Source organism: Hydra viridissima, unplaced genomic scaffold, assembly GCF_058129835.1.
Source record: "Hydra viridissima isolate aposymbiotic clone 2 unplaced genomic scaffold, HvirCarnegie_v1 scaffold_9, whole genome shotgun sequence".
Lineage (NCBI taxonomy): Eukaryota > Metazoa > Cnidaria > Hydrozoa > Anthoathecata > Hydridae > Hydra > Hydra viridissima.
This window is the reverse complement of record NW_028324308.1, coordinates 694,978-717,658: the sequence shown is the minus strand read 5'-3', so window position 1 is coordinate 717,658 and position 22,681 is coordinate 694,978. Positions and strand designations below refer to the sequence as shown.

Genomic DNA, 22,681 nt, shown 5'->3' with positions numbered 1-22,681 from the left:
ATACAGAAAAATAATTTACGTTTAGGTTTGGTTCACATTCAACATCGGCCCTTAAAATTTAACCACCCTTTATTTGTTTAATAAGGCTGTTCATGATAAATTAACTACTTCATGAGTTTACAAATTACTAAACAAATTACATCAAGGTAAAAGAAATTAGTTGTCGGCACGAACAGATTTTATAATTTTTTCAAGACGAACATTTGTAAATTTTTAAAACTTTTTTCGTGTAAACAAAGCCCGTCAATGATAAAATAGATCTGTAAGGATAATTTTAAAATAACTAAAATAAGTATAGCGAAATATGAAAAAGCTTTAATAAAATTTTTTTTCAAGATCTGGTTTCATTCAATTCGTTGGTCCTCTATTCACCAGCCTTAGTTTTGTGTATTTTTTTAATATTTTTTCCGATATGTCGCCATTTTTTGCCTCGACTACTCTGTAAGCTCCATAATATATATTCCACTATGCATTATTTTTTAGTAGGTGTATTTTCTAATAGGCTTTTTTATAATTCATTTGATAATGCAAAGCCTTTTAAAAAGTTATTCAAATTTAAAATTATGTTATAAAATGCGGCCTGATATTTCATGTTTTTGTTTTTCATATTTCATATATTATTTCATTTATCATAAAAAGCACATAATAACCCATTTGTTTTTGTCAAATAAAAATTGGTTTGTATATAGCTGGTAAATCATGTTATGTTAATATTAAATACTTAGTTATTCTTGCGGTTTGCCATAAATTGGCTTTTGCTGAATTCATTAAAACTGTGACAAATTGTTTCTTTCTTTATTGTATTTATATTTATTTCATGTATAAGTTATTTATCTTAAAACGGAAAAAAAAATACTACAATTTAGTCACTGTGTATTAAGGTATGCAGTGATTACTTGTGGTGTGTAGAACTCGAGGTTTTGATGCATTCCTCGGGTCTTTTTCCGCCCTTCTTTCTATGAAATACATTAACTGAGTTTCATTCTTCGATTTTTACCCAGGGTGGAGAGCTCGAAAGGGCTTACTACCCATTAAAAAAAAAAAAAAAAAAATTTGTTCTAAACTGTATATATTTTTGTTTTTAAACATAAAAATAGAAAATTCTTTAATATTCATAAACAAGAACTCTACAGCAATATAGTAGATGGAGTAGTTCCCTGGACATGAAACCATTTTGCTTTAGGTAGGTACGTGTGTAAAAATTTCAAACCATTTATTTATTCAAGTTTTATATATGGTTCGAAAGAGCTCTGAATTTGTAATAAAATGGTGAAAACTTTATGAAAAAAGAATCATTACAAAAAAAGTTATGCTCATTTAAGTAAAATTATTTTTATGAAGCATTGCTTAAGAAAAATGCAACTTTCGTATAAAACTCGCGTTCGGCTAACGGCAGCTTTGTAATAGAATCATTGTTAATTTGCGCATGATTTTGCATACTCAAATGTGCAAAACGATTAAAAAACGTAACTAAAAAAGTTTCGAATTAAAGAAACATATATATATATATATATATATATATATATATATATATATATATATATATATATATATATATATATATATATATATATATATATATATATTGAAAGCCTCAGCGTTTTCGCCTTATTTTTATCGTTACTAATGAATTTCAATGAAATGTAAATATATAAATAACAGTTCTAATAAAATATATCATTATAATGAATAAAAAAAACAAATATACTGAATTCTCTACTGTCAAAAACCGCCCCTCCCCATAACATATGTAACGGAAGTGGAAATACATACCTCCACTGCGTGGAACAATAGGGTATGTGGTCATGAATATTTTTTAATAAAATTTGGCAGGGACATAGAAAATAGATCTATACAGTTGCCTGTAAAATTTCAAATTGTACCAACATGCCTTCAATATTAATGCACCTCCGGAACAGAAACGAAATTTTAAAACCGAATGAAAATCACTGGTAACTGTAAAAAAAACAACAGAATTTATAACAAAAAGTAACAGTAACAATAGCAGAAACAGTTTTATAAAGTGTAACAGTCACAGTAACGCTAAAAGAGGTGGAAATGGTACCTCCACTGGGTCGAAAAATATGGTATGTGGTCATGAATATTTTTTAATGAAATTTGGCAGGCACATAGAAAATAGATCTATACAGTTGACTGGAAAATTTCAAATATGTACCAACATGCCTTCAATATCAATGCAGTGCCAGAACAGGAACACAATTTTAAATAGCAATAAAAAAAACTGAAAAATTTATTACACGTAAAAAAAAACCATAATTTATTCAACATAAAACATTCTACTTTTTTAATAAAGTCTAAGCTGATATAAAATTCTAAAAAAAAAGACAAATAAATACATCATTACCACACCGACTTCGAGCACGCTGTGAAAAAAAAGGTCACAGTTTTTGTTTTTAAAATCGGTGCCGTAAAAACTCAGATACGCACGTACCTACTTAAGGTGGCTACAAAACTAGTTGATATTTTGTATTATTTACTATATCTCTAGTTATACATGTACTAAAGTAATTAAGTAAATGATCTTGATTTTTTTATTATCATCAGCGTTATTTCTTAAAGTATTAAGAATGTCTAGCTATATAAAATTAAGCTTCAAATTTGGTTCTATTGCTGTTATCTTGAATAACTAATAGGAAGTTGATGTGACTGGTTAGACGAGACCAAAAATTTTCAACGAATCCAACATACTTTAATGCAATTTAATTTCTATTCTTTAAAACAAAAGATTTTTAACAATACGCAACGAGCATGGTTCACAAAAAAACAATATCGCTGCACATCCATCACTTATACGTCCATGCAAAAAGTTACCCAATTGCATTAGTTACACAGCATATCGTAGCAATAGTGCCACATTTTGCTGATGTTATTTGACCAACCCGTTTGTGCCTTGTTGTTACACCTGTTGTTATTCACAATTTACAGTTGATGAGGATGGAAATTGATATGCTTTAATACAGCGCTGGAAGTAATACTAAATACACTATAGTAGCGTTCATGTTTTTTTAATGCATTACACTTTGGTTTAAAATATCATTCTGTACAGTTTTGTTTGTGTTGATACTGATATGTAATGTGTTTTACATTTGTTCAGTTCATTATTTACAATTAAAGTAAAAATATTTATTTTGAAGTTGGCAAAAAAAAAAAAAAAACTCAAAAAAATCAAATAAATTCCAGTCATACAAAATTTCTTTAAATTTTGTTTGGTCGGGAATCCATTAATCTAAGGAAAGTAATGTGGAGATGTTAGTACGTATAAACAAAAATTCGAAACAACGGTTCTAACTTTGGTTAATAATGGGACAAATACACATTGGCCTTCGGCTGAGTTTTTAGTAACTCATTATCTCAAAAAGAGTGGAAAATTATATTGATAGATTTCAAGACGACAGGGCGCCCTTTTGGAATGGTTCAGTACGTTTTTAAGCCACAAAAAAGTGGTTGAAACTAGAGAAGAGCAATTTATCGAGAAGATAAATTGATTGATGGTGCTAAAACGGAATTGTTTATGGAATTGTGCCTTTGTTAAAAAACCACATGTTAATGGCAGAGAATGGCCTGTACTATCTTCAGATTTAAATTTGATAAAAAATTTATGAATAGTCGCAAAAAATATGAGATAGTGAACAAAAGCCTCGGAGCAAAAGAGATCGGTGGGAGGTTAAAAAAATAGCGTTGTATGTTATTCCAGAAGTTGGGACTGGACAAGATAGCGAAAGACCTTTCTGTGAATTACTGTCAGCTATGGAGGAAGAGTTTCCAAACAAAAGCATGGACATAGCAGCATAAAAACTGAAATATTATTACGATTCAAAGTTCAGAAGATAATTCTTAAGAGGTTGATCAGCAAGTATAAAACAGTAAATTAGAGGGATAAATTTGGGGACACAGTCTATTGTAATACAACAATAGTGATATATAATCCAAACCATGACAACTGCAAATAGAAGGTGGATCAGGACAATTCCAGACAAACCGAATGGCGGAGTATGTTTTTGAATGAGCTGTCTTCACCTTGTGGACCTAACAATGATAATCATCCTTCACCTTTAATTAGAGTATTCCAATTATACTTGGACTCCTTCGTACTTTATAAGGATTGTTCTACTGATAGTTCAATCTCCTTCAAATCTTATGCGGGAAGGAAGGGGAGGGATGGGCAAAATAGAAACATTAATTAAGCAAAAGCGTTGAAGCATGATATGAAGGTATGCGCGTCTACACATTAACAAAAAGCTGCCTGTAATTTCCGTAGGTAAAAGATTAAAATAAAAGTCTTTCTGGAAATCAATAAATCTGGAAATTTCTACATAGGCGCTTTTGTTTACAATTGACATATATTTCCTTGAAAACTAAAGAATTTAGCAGTTGCTATTTTCAAAATAAATGAAATGATGCTTTTAATCAATACCGGGTACAAAACTTTTTTTGCGCATTACTAAATTTAACAACAAAGTTTTATTCAAGTGTTCACTTTAATGTTTGTCTGATTGCTTTTCTTACTTTTTTTTTTTTTTTTTACTTATTAGAAGAAACAAATACTTTTTTAAAGAAGGTGATTTTTATCTTTTAGTTTCATTTCATTTTATTTAATGAAAACTCTCCCTTCAAAGTTTTTAAATGTTTTTTATGTTGACATAAGTTATAAAGTGAGAACCCAAGCTACTTATATCCTCTAAATTGATTCTTCATTTAAAACAGAATCTTTTTGAGCGTAATCATACTGATTTAGTGCCTCCAAGTATTATCAAGATCATTTTTCACAGGTAGCACAATTAGTGTAGTCAATTCCAGCAACAACCACATCATCAGGACGATCATCTTAAAAAGCCTGCGACTCCATTTTTTCTTTTTTCGGAAATTATTTTTATGATTTACTCAAAAATTTCAGAATTATGATTATTATCATAATTGTTGTATATTGATCTTTTAATTTTGTTCAAATAAACAAGTTTTTTTTACCTCCAAATACAGTAGTATCTCTTTTACAAAAAAAAGTTTGTGCCAGCTTCAATACAGTCTCCAAGTATCTAGCAGTTTTATTGTCAGGTATCTAGTATCTAGCAGTTTTATTGTCCTAAACAGTCTTCAAGTATCTAGCAGTTTTATTGTCAGGTATCTAGTATCTAGCAGTTTTATTGTCCAAGTATCTAGCAGTTTTATTGTCTTAAACAGTCTCCAAGTATCTAGAGTTTTATTGTCAGTATCAGCTGGTAGCACTTCCAATGCATTAAAATGCAGTATTTTTCCCTGGTCCAATTTCAAGAAGTTTTGAAATTGTTTTGAAATACAACGTGTTTGTTTATCCAAAATTAAAACTATTTTTTTTCCAAAATCATTAAGAAAAACAGCGTCGAAGATGGCTCCTTCGTAAAGTGGTAATTTTTTTTCCAGTTGACAGAAGTTTGATAATTCGTTTTATTGTTATCATCATCAACTTCTTTATGTCTTCTTCTATGTTGTTATTACAAAAATTCTTCTACTAGATTATTTTATTATTAATGAATTTATTATTATTAAGTCATGAAATTTCTACTAGATTATTTTATTATTTGGATATCAATGAGTGCATCAACTACTGACAAGCGGATTCCATGAGAAAAACATAGTTGATGAGTTGTTTCTTCAGGTTTTGCACGAGTGCAAATTATTTGAGACAATCTTTCGTTTTTTTTCTTGCAAGAGTGTCTGAGAAACTGATACGAAATAAATTAACTTTATAAACTCATTGACTCCTTCTCGTGTACAACAGAAAACAAAACAAAAAATTATAATTATAGTACATAATATCATTGCGTTAAATTACAATTATAATGCATTTTAAATGAGTTTTTGATCGTAACTGACCAATATACTTAACTTCTTGTGTAACAGAGATTTTTCTTTTTTTTTTCCTCTCGTAAAGATCGTTTTACTAAAAAATAAACAAAAATCCCAAGGGTATTCCCTTTTAAAATAAAGATGCATGACAAAGGACTATGAAAAAAAAAACAATTTCAAAAAAGTATTTTCATTCGCCCTCAAATACCCTGAATTCACCCTAAATTTCATATTTTGAAATGTAAGTTTTAACAACTTTGCTCTTGAGGGAGACATAAAAGCCATCAAAAAAAACGAAAGTAATAATTAACCATACCATGGTTTCTTTTATTGCGAATTTAAGTGTTTGTAAGACCGATGAGGTAGGGGGTGGTACGCTTCTGTTGGGCATTTTAGCCGGTCGGAAGTAAAACCAAAAAAAAAAAATAAAAATACTTGTGCCGTTTGAATATGTATAGAGGTTTAGTGGACCCATCTAAATATCATTTGTTTAAAGCGAAAATAGTGGCTTTAGAAGCTGAAAGAATGAAACTGGAAAAATGTAAGCATCACATTGGTGCAAAAGCAATAAAAAGAGGGAGGAGTTTACAAACAAGTTAGATAAAATATTTGAAATTGCTCGTATTTTGATGAACAAATTCTGAAAAATAGCAACAAGGATATAAAAGCACGACAAGAAGATCTAGTTTTTCTGCAAGATCAAAGAGGATCAAGAGTGCAATTTCTTGCAAAGGCACTAAGTTCAAAGCAAGATATAATAGGCTTCAAAAGAGAGAGGGAATAGAAGAAGGAACGAGAAAAGAGGATCCAGAAAAAAGAGAGAAAAGAAGATCCAGAAAGAAGATCCAGAAAAAAGAGAGATTGAAGAAGGTTAGCTGTATTAATGCTGATAACAATTTTTAACATGTTAATCTGATTGAGATTTTTTTATTCCCGGAAAAAAATTCAGAGGTTCTGATTTTATACCTCTTCTTATTCCAAAAGCAATTGGGAAGGACATAGGAATTTTATTTTCAAGGTTTGGAAAACATCTTCAACTGCACCAGTAGCAATCATAAATAATAGCGGAGGTAGTATTGATCTCTCAGAAACAAGAAGCCAACAATATCACAGAGCAGTTTGCAGAGGCAGAAAAAGCAAAAAGTTAACAAAAATGCTCAAAAAATCAGGAAAAGGTTTAAATATCTTGATAAAAATAAATGTCTTAGGTTACATTTTGATTCAAGGATAATTTCTGAAAATACAGGTCAAGGCAGAAAAAAAATTGAGAGTAGCTGTTATCATTACCAGTCCAGCCATTCCTGATGCTCAACTTTTTGGCATTGTTGACGATGATAAAGCAAGCACACAAGCGAAAGCAATTCAAGAAATCCTTGAAAAATGAGAGTTATTTGATATGGTTGAATTTCTGTCATTTGATACAACTGCCACAAACACTGGATGGTTAAATGGTGTTTGTACACAACTATAGAAGTACATGGGAAAAGCTATGGGATGGTTAGCTTGCAGGCATCATATGTATGAGCTTTACATCAAGGTATCAAGTGTAATATATTTTTATTGATATCTTATGCAAGAGCCAAATTAAAATCAAAACTTATAAAGCTTATTTTAAACTTTTTAGCATTTCTGCAATTCTATTACTGAAAGGACAAAAACCTTAAGTCCAACTGAGCCACTATTTGAGAAATTGAAACAGAGTTGGAATGAAAAATTGAGGAACGGCATATGTTACACAGATCTTAAGAGATTAAAAGAAGAACTCAGCATTGTTTGGCTTGGGGGATCAGTAACCAACTTTAGGTTCCATATGCCAATTGCTTGTCATCATACCCGGTTTATAGCCAAAGCTATTTATTATTTTACATTTGACTTTCTACTACCACAAATTCAGATCTTTGCACCTGATTTGGTATCTGCTATGGTTCAGTTGTCATTAAACAAATGGGTGAGTTCATTTCAGTATTCTGTAGAATTTGGTTTGTTAAAGCCCCCCTTGGACAGTACTGCTCAATTTCACAAACTTGATGATATGATTCAGTACATATATAGAAACCCTAATTCTGCTAAGTCTTCAATTCAAAGCAGAATCATTTCTGCTATCTAACTGAGATGAATAAAAGTAATAAAGGTAAAGCAATGCCACAGATTGTAGTAAATGGTCATACAAAGCTTCTTTCTGAACTTGTCGGACCAGAGAGTTGGTTTTTATTTGATAAATTGAATTGCTCAGCATGCTTAAAATGGAATGGATTAAAATAAATTCTTCAAATTGGGAACTCCTTCCTGGATTTTTGAAATAAAAAGAACTTGTACCATCCCAGCTAACACAAAACGTTCAAGTACGTTCGAAGAACGTTGGAAATGTTCTAAGAACGTTTTTAGAACGTACCCTACCGTTTCTAACGTTCTACGAATGTTTCTTAAACGTTTTGTGTTAGCAGGGTTCTTCCATATGGTTAATTATTGTGCGGAAATATTTTGTTTAGAGTTTTCTTAATACGAATGTATATTTCAGATGCTGCAATACCTGCTTTAGCCTTAAATCTTTTTTTAATTGCTTGAACTTCAAAAAACACTCGCATCTTGTCAAACTGCTCCATCACCCTCTCCAATATGCCCTGGATGCTTATCAAGTGAGTTGAGACAAATTTTAAAATTAGCTGACCTTATAGCACAGTGAATACCTCGTAGCTAATAGAGAGTGACGCGGTAATTGGAAATGCTGTAATACCGCTATAATTAAGGCGGGTCGGAAAAATTTTTACGGTTATACTGCGGGAACGGTAATTACCAGCTTGGTAATACAGCGGTAGCGGAAACAGATTTCTAGTTATTTCTGCGGAAACGATAATCGACTTTTCACAAAAAATTTGACGCGCCTTTTTATCAAACTGCTTTAAATAAACTCCAAGCGCCAAATAAATATTTTGTAATCTTCAATTAAATATTTAGTTTTTTATCTTTTATAAAGTATTTATTTCTGTCATAGGCGAAGGATGCGAGAGCTGTTTGTTATTTTGTATTATTTGTTTTATTAAATTTGATAAGTTTGTACGTTTACTTAGGTAGAACTTATAATAATTTCTATTTTGATAAATAATTAGACATAAGGTTAAATTAACGTTAGGCAAACTTATTTCAAAAAACGATGACAGTTTGGATTCCATGTTGTGGGGACAACCTAAATTTGGTTTTGTTTCATAGACTAGAAGTGAAAGATGCCCCTCTGCTTCGGTTTTGGAAACCATTTTATGTACTAACCTCTATATGTATATGCAAATTATTACAAATTATTACAAATAAATTTGAAATAAATTTACTTATCAAAATAAAAGATTGCTTACGAGTTTAAATAAACGTTCCACATGCATTTCGCAATAATGATTAGTAATGTTGTAAGTTAAACTATGCAATGAACCACTTCACATAAAAAATGTTAAGAACCCAATGATCAATGTCACGTGTCTAAGAAAAATATGTTATTCACGGAAAAGTCCGCGTGTGGTAACGCGTTGGCTGTATCATGTTCAATTAGTTCCAAAGTCAAATTTTGAAGAGAAAAAGCCCAAAAGCTATGTAAACAAGAGATATTTGATAAAACTTATTGCCAGATGCAAGGAGATAGTAACACACATAAAACGTTTCAAGATTCAAAATCAACTGCAAATATCAGTTAAGAAATCTGTTTAAACAAGGTGGAATTCTCAACTAAATATGTTGCAATCAGCATCAACAAATATTGATAACAAATATTGATGATATAACAACTTTGTCAGCAATAGAACAAGATAATAAGCTTTAAAGGAAATTGTTTTATTTGAACGAGCAAGCATGATAGATGAGTTGCCTCTAGTCAGACCAGCCTTCTTAGTCTTCTTGGAAAAAAAGACGGAAATGCATAAAGATGATTTAAGTGATTTTTGTGTGGATTTATTTGAAAGTGAAGAAGCTGCTATAAATGAAGTTGACAGGAACAGACTGAAGAGACTGAAAATGACAATGAAGTTGACAGGGAATGGTACAGCACAGATTCTGATGAAAACATCTCTTCTTATTGGAAAAATAAAACAAGACTTAAATTTGTCACAGGTTGCACAAACAGTTTTGTCAATGTCAGCAACAAGCACATCATCAGAACGATCATTTTCAATTTTGTTTTCATAAAATATTAAGATAAAATTATTGTATATGAATTATTTTTTCTGATGCGGTGATTGATGGGGAGAAGCAGAAACAATGGGGATGGGGACAAACCTGATGGGGATTTAGTGGGGATGGGGACAGGCTCGATGGGGATGGGGATAGTTTCTATCCCTGTGTCACTCTTTAGAAGTTCAGTGAAAACTATGCAAATCGACCTTTTTGGAGATGCTTTCAAACCTTCCAAAAACCTATTAGAAGCAGTATGGAGCGGTCTTGACCCTTTATTGATAAAAAATTTGTCCTTTTTGTTAAGACCATTCTCTATCGTTTTCATGAAGAATTTATTGAAACTCGAATCATCCATATTAAAATCTTTATTTTAACCATTCATACTCAAATAAAAAACAAAATTAATTCATAAACTTAACTCCTGCTTTGTTATCTTAAAATTACCTTTTTCATAAAATGAAAACTAAGTAATCACCAATTTGAACTTAAAGTTAAACAAACGTTCTAGTAAAAAAGCTGATTTCTAAGTAGAAGAATATGAGTAAATTTTTATTGAAAAACTCGTGAACAGAACTTTCAGGACAGATTTCTGATAGAGAAACTTTTTTCAATCAATTTTGTCTCGGTTGCCTCCTAAACCAGTAAAACTTTAAAAAATACAAGCAGTTAGACGCTTGAAAAACAGGTCAAATAACAGAAAGAAAATCTACCAAACAGGAAAGAGCAGGAAAACAGGCTCTGTAGGAATCCTGACAAGTTGAATCGCAAGGGTATTTGCTGTATTTTGTAATTGGTATTTGCTTTAAAAAATTGTAAGTGTTTGTTTTATTCAGATTAAAGTATGATGCTTGTCACATAATTATGTTAATTAGTTTTGCAAAGTTCAATAAGCTTGTTGCAAAACAAAGGTAAAAATAATTTTAAAAACGACTTCTACACAATTAACATAATTAACAGATTTACAATAGATAATAAGATGGAATAAAGTTGAATGGACTTTGTTTTTAAAGCACTTTAAGAACTCCTCCGAATTAAATCAAAAGAACTCCTAATGATTTTAAACGGTTTCATAGAGAACCCTAAAAGATTCTTGGCCTTGGTAAAGGTAACTCTCAGAATGTAGCAAATAAAATATGCTTAGTTATAAACGTTTTCTAACAGGAAAAGGTCATTAGAAATTATGTGCAGTTAACAAGTGATATCTACAAGGATATATTTAGTAAGAAATATTTAGTAAGAAATATTTAGTAAGAAATATTTAGTAAGAAATATTTAGGATATATTTTGCATAATAATTTACAATAGTTTTTTCCAATAAATTAAAATAAATTACTCATATCTTTTAATTTTATGTTTGTAAATCTAAAAGTTCTTTTTTGCCTAAAGCTTGAAGGAGGTTTTTCCAAAAGTGTGGTTGAACATCTTCATGACACCATTCTAAATAAGTCTTATCCTTTAAAATTGAAGGAATAGTGGATACAGGTTGGTATAAGATAGGTATCACTTGGTGTGAAACAACACATGACGAAGCCCTCTCAATTGTTTTTATACATTTATTATTTTTCAGAAAGTCAGGGGAAATCACTGCAACGGTATGCTTGCTACTTGAAACAGCATTTGCAACGCTTTCAGCAACAAAATCCCCAACACCATCGTCTCTGATATTAACACGTGTTTTACATCCTTTCCCTTCGAGTCCTGTTACGAGCGTATTTAGAACCCAGTCACTATTCTCAGGAGCATAACAGATATTTACGTCATAACTACTATTTAGTTCGACATTCTCGAATGAATCTAATAAAAAAAAAACATTCCTATATCTTCAAAAAACTAAATTTTAAATTTTAAATTTTGCATTAGCAACTTTTCTATTTTCATCTTTTTTTTTTTGCTTCTTACTTGGGATAAGAATGACGCGGTAACCGCAATCGCAGTACAACCACGGTCGTGACTATTGTGAGAAAAGTGATAATAGGGACTGACGGTTTTACGACAGTAACGATGATACTATGGTAACAATTTTTTGTTATCTAAATATATCGATGGAATTTCAGCGTGAAATTAATCGTAATATTTTCTTAATTTGCATTCATGGATTGTACTGTTGCTGTTTTACTGTTCTGGCCTCTAACAGAAACTACTGAAAGAGTACTTTCATTAGTGGGACTTAGAATTAAATATGCACACACTAAGCTTAGCGATGAATCAATCGATGCCTCTTTTTGTGTATAGACTCCACAGGTTACGAATAAATACAGATTGGGAAACGCGTTTTGACGGATTTGACTTCCTTTTTTGATAATGTTGTTGACATTTTTTTGATAATGTTGGTTACATTTATTGATTTAAATATAATAAAAAAAAGCAACGAAATACGTGAAAATTTTGAAAAAGAAAACAAAAAAAAACAAGACATACCATTCGGTTCAGAACACAGGTTGCTTTTTTCGAAAACTTTATAACAAAACTCGATTTTAAAACAATCCGTTTCTTTAATCCCCTTCTTGTGCTTGTTGTTGAAAAGCAAAACTTTCACAGTCAGCAAAACAAAGAAAATCAAAGCCGCATAACTTGCTGCAAATATTATAACTCTTGAGTTCTTGGTAGTGGAATCTGTAACTTAATATTAAAATACTTGAAAAATAAATCAATAGATTCTTTTTGATTTAAATGATAAACAGAAAAATATTAAAAAAAAAAAAAAACAAAGAAAAAATCGGAATGAAATAAAAGTTTTTACCATTTTTTTTAAGAATATTCGATAAAACAAACTTCTCTCTTGCTAATTCTGATGTATTATGTGTTCCCCCAAAGACAACACAAAAATAGTCATTGAGATCATTCTCTGTGACATTATATATAGTCAAATTACGAACTGATCTGTAATCAAATTTGTCAACTGAACTCCAAAGTAACTTTTTTTTTTTTTCTTTTAAGTCTTGCAAAGTTCCATTAGAATAATGTTGAAATATAATTTCAGTATCTATGGAAGCATTCTTTCTAACATCACATGTGAGAACAACATTTTCATTTAGATAGTTCACACTCGAGCAGCAACTAGTCTTCTTAAATGAAGTAATCCAAACTGAAATACAAATATGTGTAGACAGATTTGGTTTTTCAACAGTTTATTTTCTTCTAACATAACAAGCATTTCTAGATATGAAGCTACATTCAATTTGCCAGTTTTTATCATTTGCACTTAACACATAACTTTTCATCTTAAAAAAATAGAAAAGTGTAGAAAAAATAAACATCAAAAACAAAATAAAAGTATGAATAAAAATTATTTTACCATTTCTTTTAACAATGTTTGATAAAACAAACTTCTCTCTTGCTAACTCTGAGATATTATAGGTCCCCCCAAAGACAACACAAAAATAGTCATTGAGATCATTCTCTGTGACATTATATATAGTCAAATTACGAACTGATCTGTAATTAAATTTGTCAACTGTACTCCAAAGAAACTTATTTTCTTTTTCTTTTAAGCTTTGCAAAGTTCCATTAGAATAATGTTGAAAAATAATGAAAGTTTCCATGGGGACATACTTCCTAACATCACATGACAGAACAACATTTTCGTTGAGATAGTTCACACTTGAGCAGCAGCTAGTCTTCTTAAATGAAGCTATCCACACTGAAATATAAATGTGTACAAACAGTTAAGAACAAAATTGGGAATGCTTTTTTTTTTTAGTTTTTTATTATTTTTTTTTTTCCATTTAATTAGACTGAAACTTTCACAGAAGATTAATAATAATAAAAAAAACTAATATTTTGTGCAAAAAATTCCTGCAATTTTTTTATACTACAAAAAATATTTATAAAGAGCTTTTCTTTACAAAAGAAAATTAGAAATAATAAACTACTTTCCCTCTGAAAAACTTGATTATTCAAACAGTTACGCATAAAAACATCATACACCAAGTAAATTAGTATGGAAAACATAAAAAGAGCTGACTTTTCTTGTAAAAAACTTGATTACTTGAGCTGATCTAACCTAATGAAATTCTTATGGCAGAGAGTATCTGAGTTTAATTTCACTTTAAACTATCCATTTCTCATTGTCTATTTCTCTGTCCATTTCTATTTGTTCATTTCTCTAAGTGAGGGAATGCATCAAGCATTGAAACAAAAGGGAATGCATCAAGCATTGAAACAAAAGGGAATGCATCAAGCATTGAAACAAAAGGGAATGCATCAAGCATTGAAACAAAAGGGAATGCATCAAGCATTGAAACAAAAGGGAATCATCAAGCATTGAAACAAAAGGGAATGCATCAAGCATTGAAACAAAAGGGAATCATCAAGCATTGAAACAAAAGGGAATGCATCAAGCATTGAAACAAAAGGGAATCATCAAGCATTGAAACAAAAGGGAATGCATCAAGCATTGAAACAAAAGGGAATCATCAAGCATTGAAACAAAAGGAAATCATCAAGCATTGAAACAAAAGGGAATCATCAAGCATTGAAACAAAAGGGAATCACCAAGCATTGAAACAAAAGGGAATCATCAAGCATTTAAACAAAAGATGCTCAGAACCACAACCAGTTACCACAAAAACAATCTGCCAGTATTAAAGTAGTCTACACACATATGGAAAAACAGACTGCCAGTATTAAAGTAGTCTACACACATATGGAAAAAAAATTATTTGAAGCTAGGAATCTGGGCACCCTCTTGGTTATTTAGACCTATCAATACTATTATTTAGGCAAAATTTAAGCTCACTGTTCCAATCAGAAGGTGATGCTCAAGGAATTTTGTTTATGTGTTATATGTCTATAAGTTGAATGCAAACCGCTTGAACTGTCAACAGTAGAGCATAGATGTCATTGTAAGTTACACAAACAAAACATAAAGATTTTTGAATTTTTTTGATTGAAAACTACTTAAACAGACTAGTGAGACCACACTTTGTTTGGGACTTAACACTAGGAGTTCACTGTTTGAAATGTTTGATCAAACATCATCCATGATCAGTAATATTTAATGTTCAGCTTGTTACTTGCTTTTTGTAACATTCTCTTATATTTCTCTAACATTCTCAATAACTTGAACAATAGTAGACTTCTTTGAAGTCTGAGTGAGGATGGTTTTTTGATTTTCTTCAATCACTTGAAGGAACTACTTTTTTTCTTCATTGTTTGTAAAGAATCAGGTTTTAAAGCCTTCAAATAACTTCATATCCCTCTTAAGTGTTGAATCCTCTTTCTTCCATAAAGAGAGAGGGTTCAACAGAGAGAGGGTTGGCTTGTAATCTTCATTTTCATTCCGGTTTTAGAAAGGATTCAGCAATCTTAAGGTATGAGAGCAGTGAACATGTTTACTGGGTTGCATTCCATTTCAGTTATTCTATTGACATGCTAGTTATTCTATTGGCAATCTTCATCTTTCTTGCTACAGAAAGTTTGTTGGAGAATAGCCTAGGCCTACAATCTCATACGAAGGGTGCCCCAACTGATTTTTCAGGACTTTTCTTTCAGTGACATTTACTTGACAATCAACTGATTCAAACCTTCCCATTTTGATCACAGCAATATGTCTTGTAATGGAGCTTTAATGGCAAGTGGAGCTTTTGCCCAAACCTTACTATAAAGAAGAGTACTATACTGCATGAATTGATCAATCTGAGATTTTTCCTTCTTTTGTGAAATTAAACACATACTTTGACTTTTGAATGTTTCTTTTTAGTAGCGTCCGTTATTGGCAGATGTTGTATCAAAGCTTAATGCATGAACTTTATCAGTGAGTCTCAGTGACTCTTAAGATTATATATTGTGATGGATTCATAATGGTCTGTTCCAGAGGCTAGTTTTTGGACACCAAAGAGATTATCAAGACCATCCTCCAAATACAACCTCAGATAGCCACTCAACATATCCAACTCTCAGCTATATACATAATGTGTTGAGCATTTAAAATATTTATTAGCAATTCAAATTACTTATAAGCCATCAATTATTATTCAGAAGGCTGCTAAGCAATGCGTAAACTGACTTCAGAGAACTGTGCAATAATTCTCTGGAATAATGAATCTAAGTTCATGCTGTTTAGATCAGATTGAATTATGCTCTTCATATTCCAGGCCAATGATTAAATCCAAATTTTCAATTCCCATATATGAAACGTGATTACATAGGGTTGTTTTTGATAACCTTTTCAAACTGCTGTAATTCATGCAAGGATATTTTTCACTAGAAAAATCTAACAGGACCATCTATAGAATTGAATTTCAAAACTAAATAAATGTTAGGTAATATATAATAATATAAAATGGTAGATAGCAGATGTTAGATAATAGTAAAAAGTTTTTTTTTTATATTTTAAGTTATAAGTAATGACAAAGAATAATGCATTATATTTGTATTTATTGTTTTATATTTTAACAAAAAGCATGAAAAATTCCATTTAATGTTTGTTATTTAGCTTTGTAAAGATAAAACAGAATAAATGTGGCACTGTACTGATTTTCAAGATAAGATAAGCAGCTGTTTCAAAACATTTCTTGGCTTTTGCTTAAACCAAAACAGAAATTGAATTTAAACAGTTGCTTAAACAGTTTCAAAAATCGAAAACAACATAAATAAGTCAACCACTGCTAGGTATAAAAAAAAAAAGGAAAGAAATTAAAATTGTAAAAAAAAGATAACGTTTACATTTCAAATGGTTTAGCTTTTTTTTAATACTTTGAAACATTTTACACAACTTTAAATTAGTTTTTTTGAGAATATTCAAAAGTTAAAACATCATTGTATTTCAATGATAGATACAGGAAAATCAAAAGTAAAAACATGAACTGAATTATACATTCTTTCTATAACTAAATGCATTTTTTCTATTCCCTTGCTTCAACTAGCTCCACTCTCTCAAATTTTTCATTATTTACAAATAGTTTTTGAACTATAGTAAAAATTGGAAGTTTTTCTGGCACAAAATATTATCTTTTTATTTTGTTAATCTTCAGCGGAAGTTTCAGTAAAAAAAAACAAAAACAAACAAACACAAAAAGCCATAACTTTCCTACAACTACCTGACCTAGCTACCTACTTACCAAAGCACCAATCTATCTGGTGATAGAAAAAGTTTCTACTTTTGGAAACCTAAAAGAAAATGTTAACAAACTTTTACCTTCAGTATTTCCATCAGCTAGAACAAACAGAGTCCACCATATATACAATGCAGATAAACCAATATGCCTTATGTCAAAATGTACCATTTCCAAGGTTAAAAAACAGATCTGTTGTTTGATGTGTGATAGTGTTTAATATATTATTTACTACTTTTTAAGTATTATTATCTTTGTATATCAAAAAATTGTTCAATGCATGAGCTATAAAGCTTTAAGTATCTCTCTTTCTTCTTTGCACATAGGATGCCATTTTGCTTGTTACTTTTAACTGGTACTTTGAAAACAAAACTAAGAAATTTTTTTCATTTATTTAGTAGATTTATCTAAAAGGAAGTGTAAGAGGAGAATCTTTCAGATGCCAAACTTATAAAGCTCCATCTGATTTTGTCCAAACGTGTAATTATGATAGGACTTATAAGTATTATATTGTGAATACTTTATATTAAATACTTCTCAGGAAAAGCTTTTTGCTAGTGTAGACATTCAACTAGTTTGAGAACTTGACAAATTTATAATCAAAAAGTCCATGTACTGTGCATTATTCTAAATAACCATTTAGCTGATTAGTCATGCATGTAAAATAAATAGCACTTGCCTTTCTTGCGGTTGAACATCATATAAGGTTTACACACTACCATTACAAAATTAAACTTTCCAAAACACCTCCAACTAAGTAAGCTGATTTTTTTTTTTTTTTTTTTTATTTGTAGTTATATCATTGACAAACTCTCTGGGGGACTGTACTGATGTTTTTTATTAAAAAATAAAATAGAAAATCAGACTTTTTTAATTTGAAAATTCTGGTCTAAAAAAGAAAGGAACTAAATCCTTAAAGAAATTATTTCTTAACAAAAAAAATTTTTTAAAGCTCAGAAGATTGACACAATACACAATAACATTTCAAGAAAATATCAAAACATTTTTACATTTAACACAAAAATTTGATAATTTTGCTAAAAAGCTGATAGAACTTTGTTAACATCGGTGTTATTTTTTGTGGAGCGAAGAAATTCATGAGTTGGAGAATTCCGGTTCTATTGATCTTTTCGTTCATGGTCATACTGGCAGAATCTTTTTTACAATACGACGAAGAAAATGCTTTTAATATTGCAAAAGTATTAAACCCTCCTCTTGATTTAAAATCCTATCTAAGATATGTTGATGATAGTCATGCTAGATTTTCAAAGATTCAGGAAGCAGAGCAATTCCAATTTATTTTGAATAAACTATACCCTGCAATCCAATACACAATCGAAATCGAAAATGAAAACAAAACTTGAAACTTTCTCGACGTAACGGTTATGAATAACATCAAAGGTAATTACGAGTTTAAAGTTTACAGGAAAGAAGCCATTACGAATATTCAAATTAAACCTCACTCAAATCACGACCCAAAAATTTTAAGTGCAATATTTAAAGGTTACGTTCACAGAGATTACTCCATATGATGCGATTTGCATTTACAAAACGAGATGGTTATGACAAAAGCCAACTAATAAGTATTGCAAACCAAATTAGTAAAAAACGGTCCATAAGTAAAAATAAAAATCAATCCGAGTATGACACCCTCCATAAAGTTTCATTACCGCGGATACCATCACTGTCCCCAAAATTAAGAAAAATATTTAGAAGAGTTGGATATAGAGTAGTTTTTAAATCTGATCCTAACTTAAGATCACAGCTAACGTGTAAAAACAAATCTAAATTACCATGCAATAGCCAACCAGGAACTTACTTAATTGAATGTAGCTGTTTAAAAAAATACGTTGGCGAAACGAAATTACAAATTAGAACTCGAACCCAACAACATCAAAAAAACTTAAACGAGGGCAAACATCATCAGTCTGCAATAGCCACACATAGTAAATCATGTTCAGAAGAAATGAACTCTTAAAGTAGAGACAAAAATATTTGATCAGAAGGTCCGAGGGGCTCTTGAGATACAGGGGCACAAACGTTCCCCTCTAAATGGCGGTATTAATCTTGATAATGAGCATTGTAAAAATTAAGCTTTGGACACCATTTTTCACGTTTTTATGTAAGGATAAAAAAGAAAGAAGCCATTTAACTGCTGACGTCAGTTAATTTTAAACTGTTTTTTTGTAACTTAAAATATTTTACGAGCTGATGATGCTGGTAACCATAATCCAGCCAAAATTTCTCATGACAAATTAATATTTGTATTTAAAGAATACGTATTATTTGATGTTTAATATTTATATAACATACGCACTTATACAAGATGTCAACATTCAAGTCATATATTAATGTTATATATTATCAAACATGCACATCTTGTATATGGTTATCTGTCAATTACTAAATATTTTTGAAAACTTTTCATTTCTTATCTTTTTTTTATAACTTTTGCTTTCAAAGCAAGTTCACCATTTTTGTTGAGGAAAGTTCTGCTCAAACTCGCCTTAAAAAAAAACTTTCATAATAAACAAGTAAACAATAATCAAGTTTCTGTTTTTAAAATGGTGCAGTTTGATTCCCAACACTTTGAGCTTTAAAAAAATGACAACACTTGAAGACTTTTTCCCAACATGTTTTTAAATATATAAGAATTTGTAATAACTCACATAAAAACTAGGCTCCTACAAATTTAATCATATGTTGTTTTAATGTAGGACAGACTTTGCTACTTTATTACTATTGTATTTACCCGGGGAAAAACTGTAGCTAATTGAGTTATGCAACTCTATAGACTACCATAGGCGCCGAGTTCACGGTGGCAACAGGGGCAGTGCCCTCCCAGGAAATTTATACTAATAATATATTATCACGGATTATCCCATGGGCGAATAGATACTCTCGCCCTCATGATAATCTGTGATAATATATCATTAGCATAAATTTCCTGGGGGGGGGGGGCACTGCCTCTGTTGTCCCCGTGAACTCGGCGCCTATGTAGACTACAATTTTGAAGTGTAGTTTGAAAATGTTGTTTTAGTAAATTTATTCAATTTCGTTCGATATTAAAATTTTTGAAATTTCCCTCCATTTTTAAGGTATTTAAGATAAAATTCGATTTTGCGTCATTCTTTTTTGAGTTTGTGTAACTACACCCCCGGATGCGATGTGTTTGCCATAATAAAGGATAAAATTAACAAAAACACAAAACTGAAACAGATGTTTTTGTAGATTGAGTGATAAGATTACACTTGCCAACATAATTTATGCTGACTTGGACTTAGTGGTTGTTTTTTAATAAATTAAATGTGCTGATTATCATTTTAACTTCTGATTTTATAACATAAAAATTTGATGATAATAAAGCTCATACAGTGTGTTTTACAATTAAATGGGTAATAGAAAATGTTTGTAGACTTCTAAGAGTATATTAGTAAATGAAATAGGTTCAAAACATAAGTCATACAGTCAATTGAAGTAAAATGAGCAATAAAATATAGAACAACAGCACATTTTTTACATACAGACATATAAACATGTGACATTCATGGAACAAGTTTTCACATTCGAGAGCGTCTTAAGTGTTTCATAGTCAGACACTCTCTTTGAATATTCCTCATCGGCAACGATATCTATTCTCTTTCAAATCTTAATGAAAGTGCTCGCAATCTATTCACTTTCAAATCTTAATGAAAGTGCTCGCAATCCTTTTCGCTTTGACATGTTCTGTCTTGTTTTTGCCATATCAAAGGAATGCCATATGTTAGTCTTTTCCTTGTGCCTTTGTCAATTGACGAAAATTTGATTTGTATACATTATGAGAGGCCTACGATTTATACTGATCACTCAGTTAACCTTAATGTAAGCCAAATAAGCTCTTTCGACAAAGTCACTAATGTTCATTCTTTAACTTGGCACTGTAAAATTTCCACAAATGTGATAAAAGTTGTTTAGAGAACTCAAACATCTTCGTATTGAAGTTATTATATTGAACTGTTTGTAGTGATGATAATTGAAGGCTCCAAGGGAAAAACGATGAGATTCTAAATTTGCATGAAAAAATTGTGCTAGTGCCAACTAGTTGCATTTTTTGTCGCCTTTCAGAATATCGTATTGCGAAAGGAAAAAATAATGGCAATCCTACGAAAAATGCGTTTTAAAATTGCCCATCACATCCCGTTTTTATCAGTTGTAAAAGTTTCTTTTGCTCATATCTCAAAATGAGATTTTTGGTTATCTCATCGTTTTTCCCAGGACCCTGGACCCTGGACCCTTCAATTGTAATCCAATACCAGTGATAACTTTAATGTTTTGGGTTGGTAGTGGAGACGTACTTATGAGTGTTTGACCAGGTAAAGGGAAAGCTCTGATTAGTTAAACTAAATTTCCATTGGTGTTTTGATTTTGAGGGGGGATAAAGAAATAGCGCTACTTAAAACTTCTAGTAAAGCAGCAAAAAAGGCAGAAAATGCTGGTAGGCTGCCGCCCCTTTGGTAGAAGCTACCTGACACCCAGCCTCACTCACCGCACGGTCAACACACACTGACCATATTCCAGAATCACAACATAAGTCAACGCTATAAAACAACGATAGGTTTCTGAAACATGTAGTAACAGATAGGGCAAACATCGCTATATATTAAAATGCTCAAAAATAAAAAACTTGATGTGGTAGAAAAAGAATAATTGACATATTTGAACTCAGAGACCCCTAGTTACCTAAAAACATTACTTAATTACCTAAAAACATTACCTAAAAACAACTGTCAGACCCCAGTTAGGAAAAAGAAAGTTTCTTTTTTTTTCGGCATTTTGTTTAACTTCTACAGAATTGCTGTAGAAGTTATACAAAATGCATACTCTTGACTTAGAGGAATGGACATTTTTAGACCACGATATGACATTTATTGCATTTACCTACATTGATAAACATAATAACTATCTATATCAAGTTGTATGGCCACTTTATAGCTTTATATCTTCTTTGCAATACATTCAGTGTGTTTTTTTTTTCAATCCAGTGAGCTTCAATTAACTTAGGAAGCTTTTTTGTAAGGTAATAAACATGGCTAAATCATTTAAATAAATCATTTAAATAAATCATTTAAATAAATCATTTAAATAAATCATTTAAATAAATCATTTAAATAAATCATTTAAATGAATCATTTAAATAAATCAAATACAGAACAAGAGAGGTCTCTACAAAAAAGGGCGGCGCCAGTAAGTTATTGTTTGAAAGCTAAATTAACTTTGTTATGTTAATCTAGCACCCTATTTTTTGATAGATTTTTATAAAACTGGAGCAATAATCTACTGTAAATATTGCAAAACTAAGACTCAAAAATCTAACCTCTATGTTATTTGATATAAAAGCGATATAAAATTTTAAATGCTGGATATTATAAGTTAGTAGGGTAAGGTTGCTAATATTGTACCGATGCCTATATTGTACTTTTAACATAATTCGTTATTTTTACAACCCACAAGAAATTTTTTAACTTAATTTTTATCTTTGCTGAATGAAATTAAGGAGTCAGTTGTTTTTTTTTTGTCATCCAACTTCATTAAGGTCAGAGTAAGCTGTTGTTGGTTTGTTATTGGAGATTTCTTATTTTAGGTTTTTA

The 22,681-nt window shown here is 30.7% G+C and overlaps 2 protein-coding genes and 1 pseudogene across 13 annotated transcripts in view; 2 read left to right on the top strand and 1 right to left on the bottom strand.

The window, feature by feature from the left end:
• The first annotated feature begins 839 nt into the window (after positions 1-839).
• LOC145185810 (putative E3 ubiquitin-protein ligase HERC1) overlaps positions 840-22,681 on the top strand; it is a 98,001-nt gene continuing 76,159 nt past the window's right edge. For 2 of the 4 annotated variants that reach the window (XM_090098257.1, XM_090098255.1), the window contains exon 1: positions 841-881. The gene's annotated coding sequence lies outside the window, so the exon portion shown is untranslated. Of the gene's footprint in view, positions 882-22,681 lie in introns of all 4 variants that reach the window. The other 2 variants (XM_090098254.1, XM_090098256.1) reach the window with 2 other exon arrangements.
• Positions 853-22,681, top strand: part of LOC145185837 (uracil phosphoribosyltransferase pseudogene) — a 40,137-nt pseudogene continuing 18,308 nt past the window's right edge. Inside the window, exon 1 of one of the 2 annotated variants that reach the window (XR_016455768.1) lies at positions 853-881. The product of XR_016455768.1 is annotated as a uracil phosphoribosyltransferase pseudogene, transcript variant X3 (transcript). The remainder of the gene's footprint in view (positions 882-22,681) is intronic. The other variant, XR_016455770.1, reaches the window with a different exon arrangement.
• Positions 11,257-18,481, bottom strand: LOC149883507 (uncharacterized). 7 transcript variants are annotated; one of them, XM_090098181.1, is made up of 6 exons: positions 18,101-18,321; positions 17,061-17,109; positions 13,295-13,639; positions 12,740-13,084; positions 12,418-12,618; positions 11,257-11,793 (listed from the first exon to the last, which is right to left on the bottom strand). In XM_090098181.1, exons 3-6 carry the CDS (start codon positions 13,539-13,541, stop codon positions 11,348-11,350), a joined length of 1,239 nt encoding a protein of 412 aa, XP_089954307.1. In that variant the 5' UTR covers positions 13,542-13,639; positions 17,061-17,109; positions 18,101-18,321; the 3' UTR covers positions 11,257-11,347. The 7 variants fall into 7 exon arrangements, with proteins under 7 accessions (XP_089954307.1, XP_089954309.1, XP_089954305.1 ...); XM_090098183.1 differs by having other exon boundaries at positions 12,418-12,612; XM_090098179.1 differs by lacking the exon at positions 18,101-18,321 and adding an exon at positions 17,734-17,945.

What these genes read in the sequence shown, in the direction of transcription:
- LOC149883507 (XM_090098177.1), bottom strand. Translation starts at nt 17,225, where the DNA reads ATGGTACATTTTGACATAAGGCATATTGGTTTATCTGCATTGTATATA. An exon ending in AGCTGATGGAAATACTGAAG is followed by an intron (nt 13,640 to 17,137) that starts GTAAAAGTTTGT and finishes TTTATATTTCAG; the next exon opens with TGTGGATAGCTTCATTTAAG. An exon ending in GAATATTCTTAAAAAAAATG is followed by an intron (nt 12,619 to 12,739) that starts GTAAAAACTTTT and finishes TTTAATATTAAG; the next exon opens with TTACAGATTCCACTACCAAG.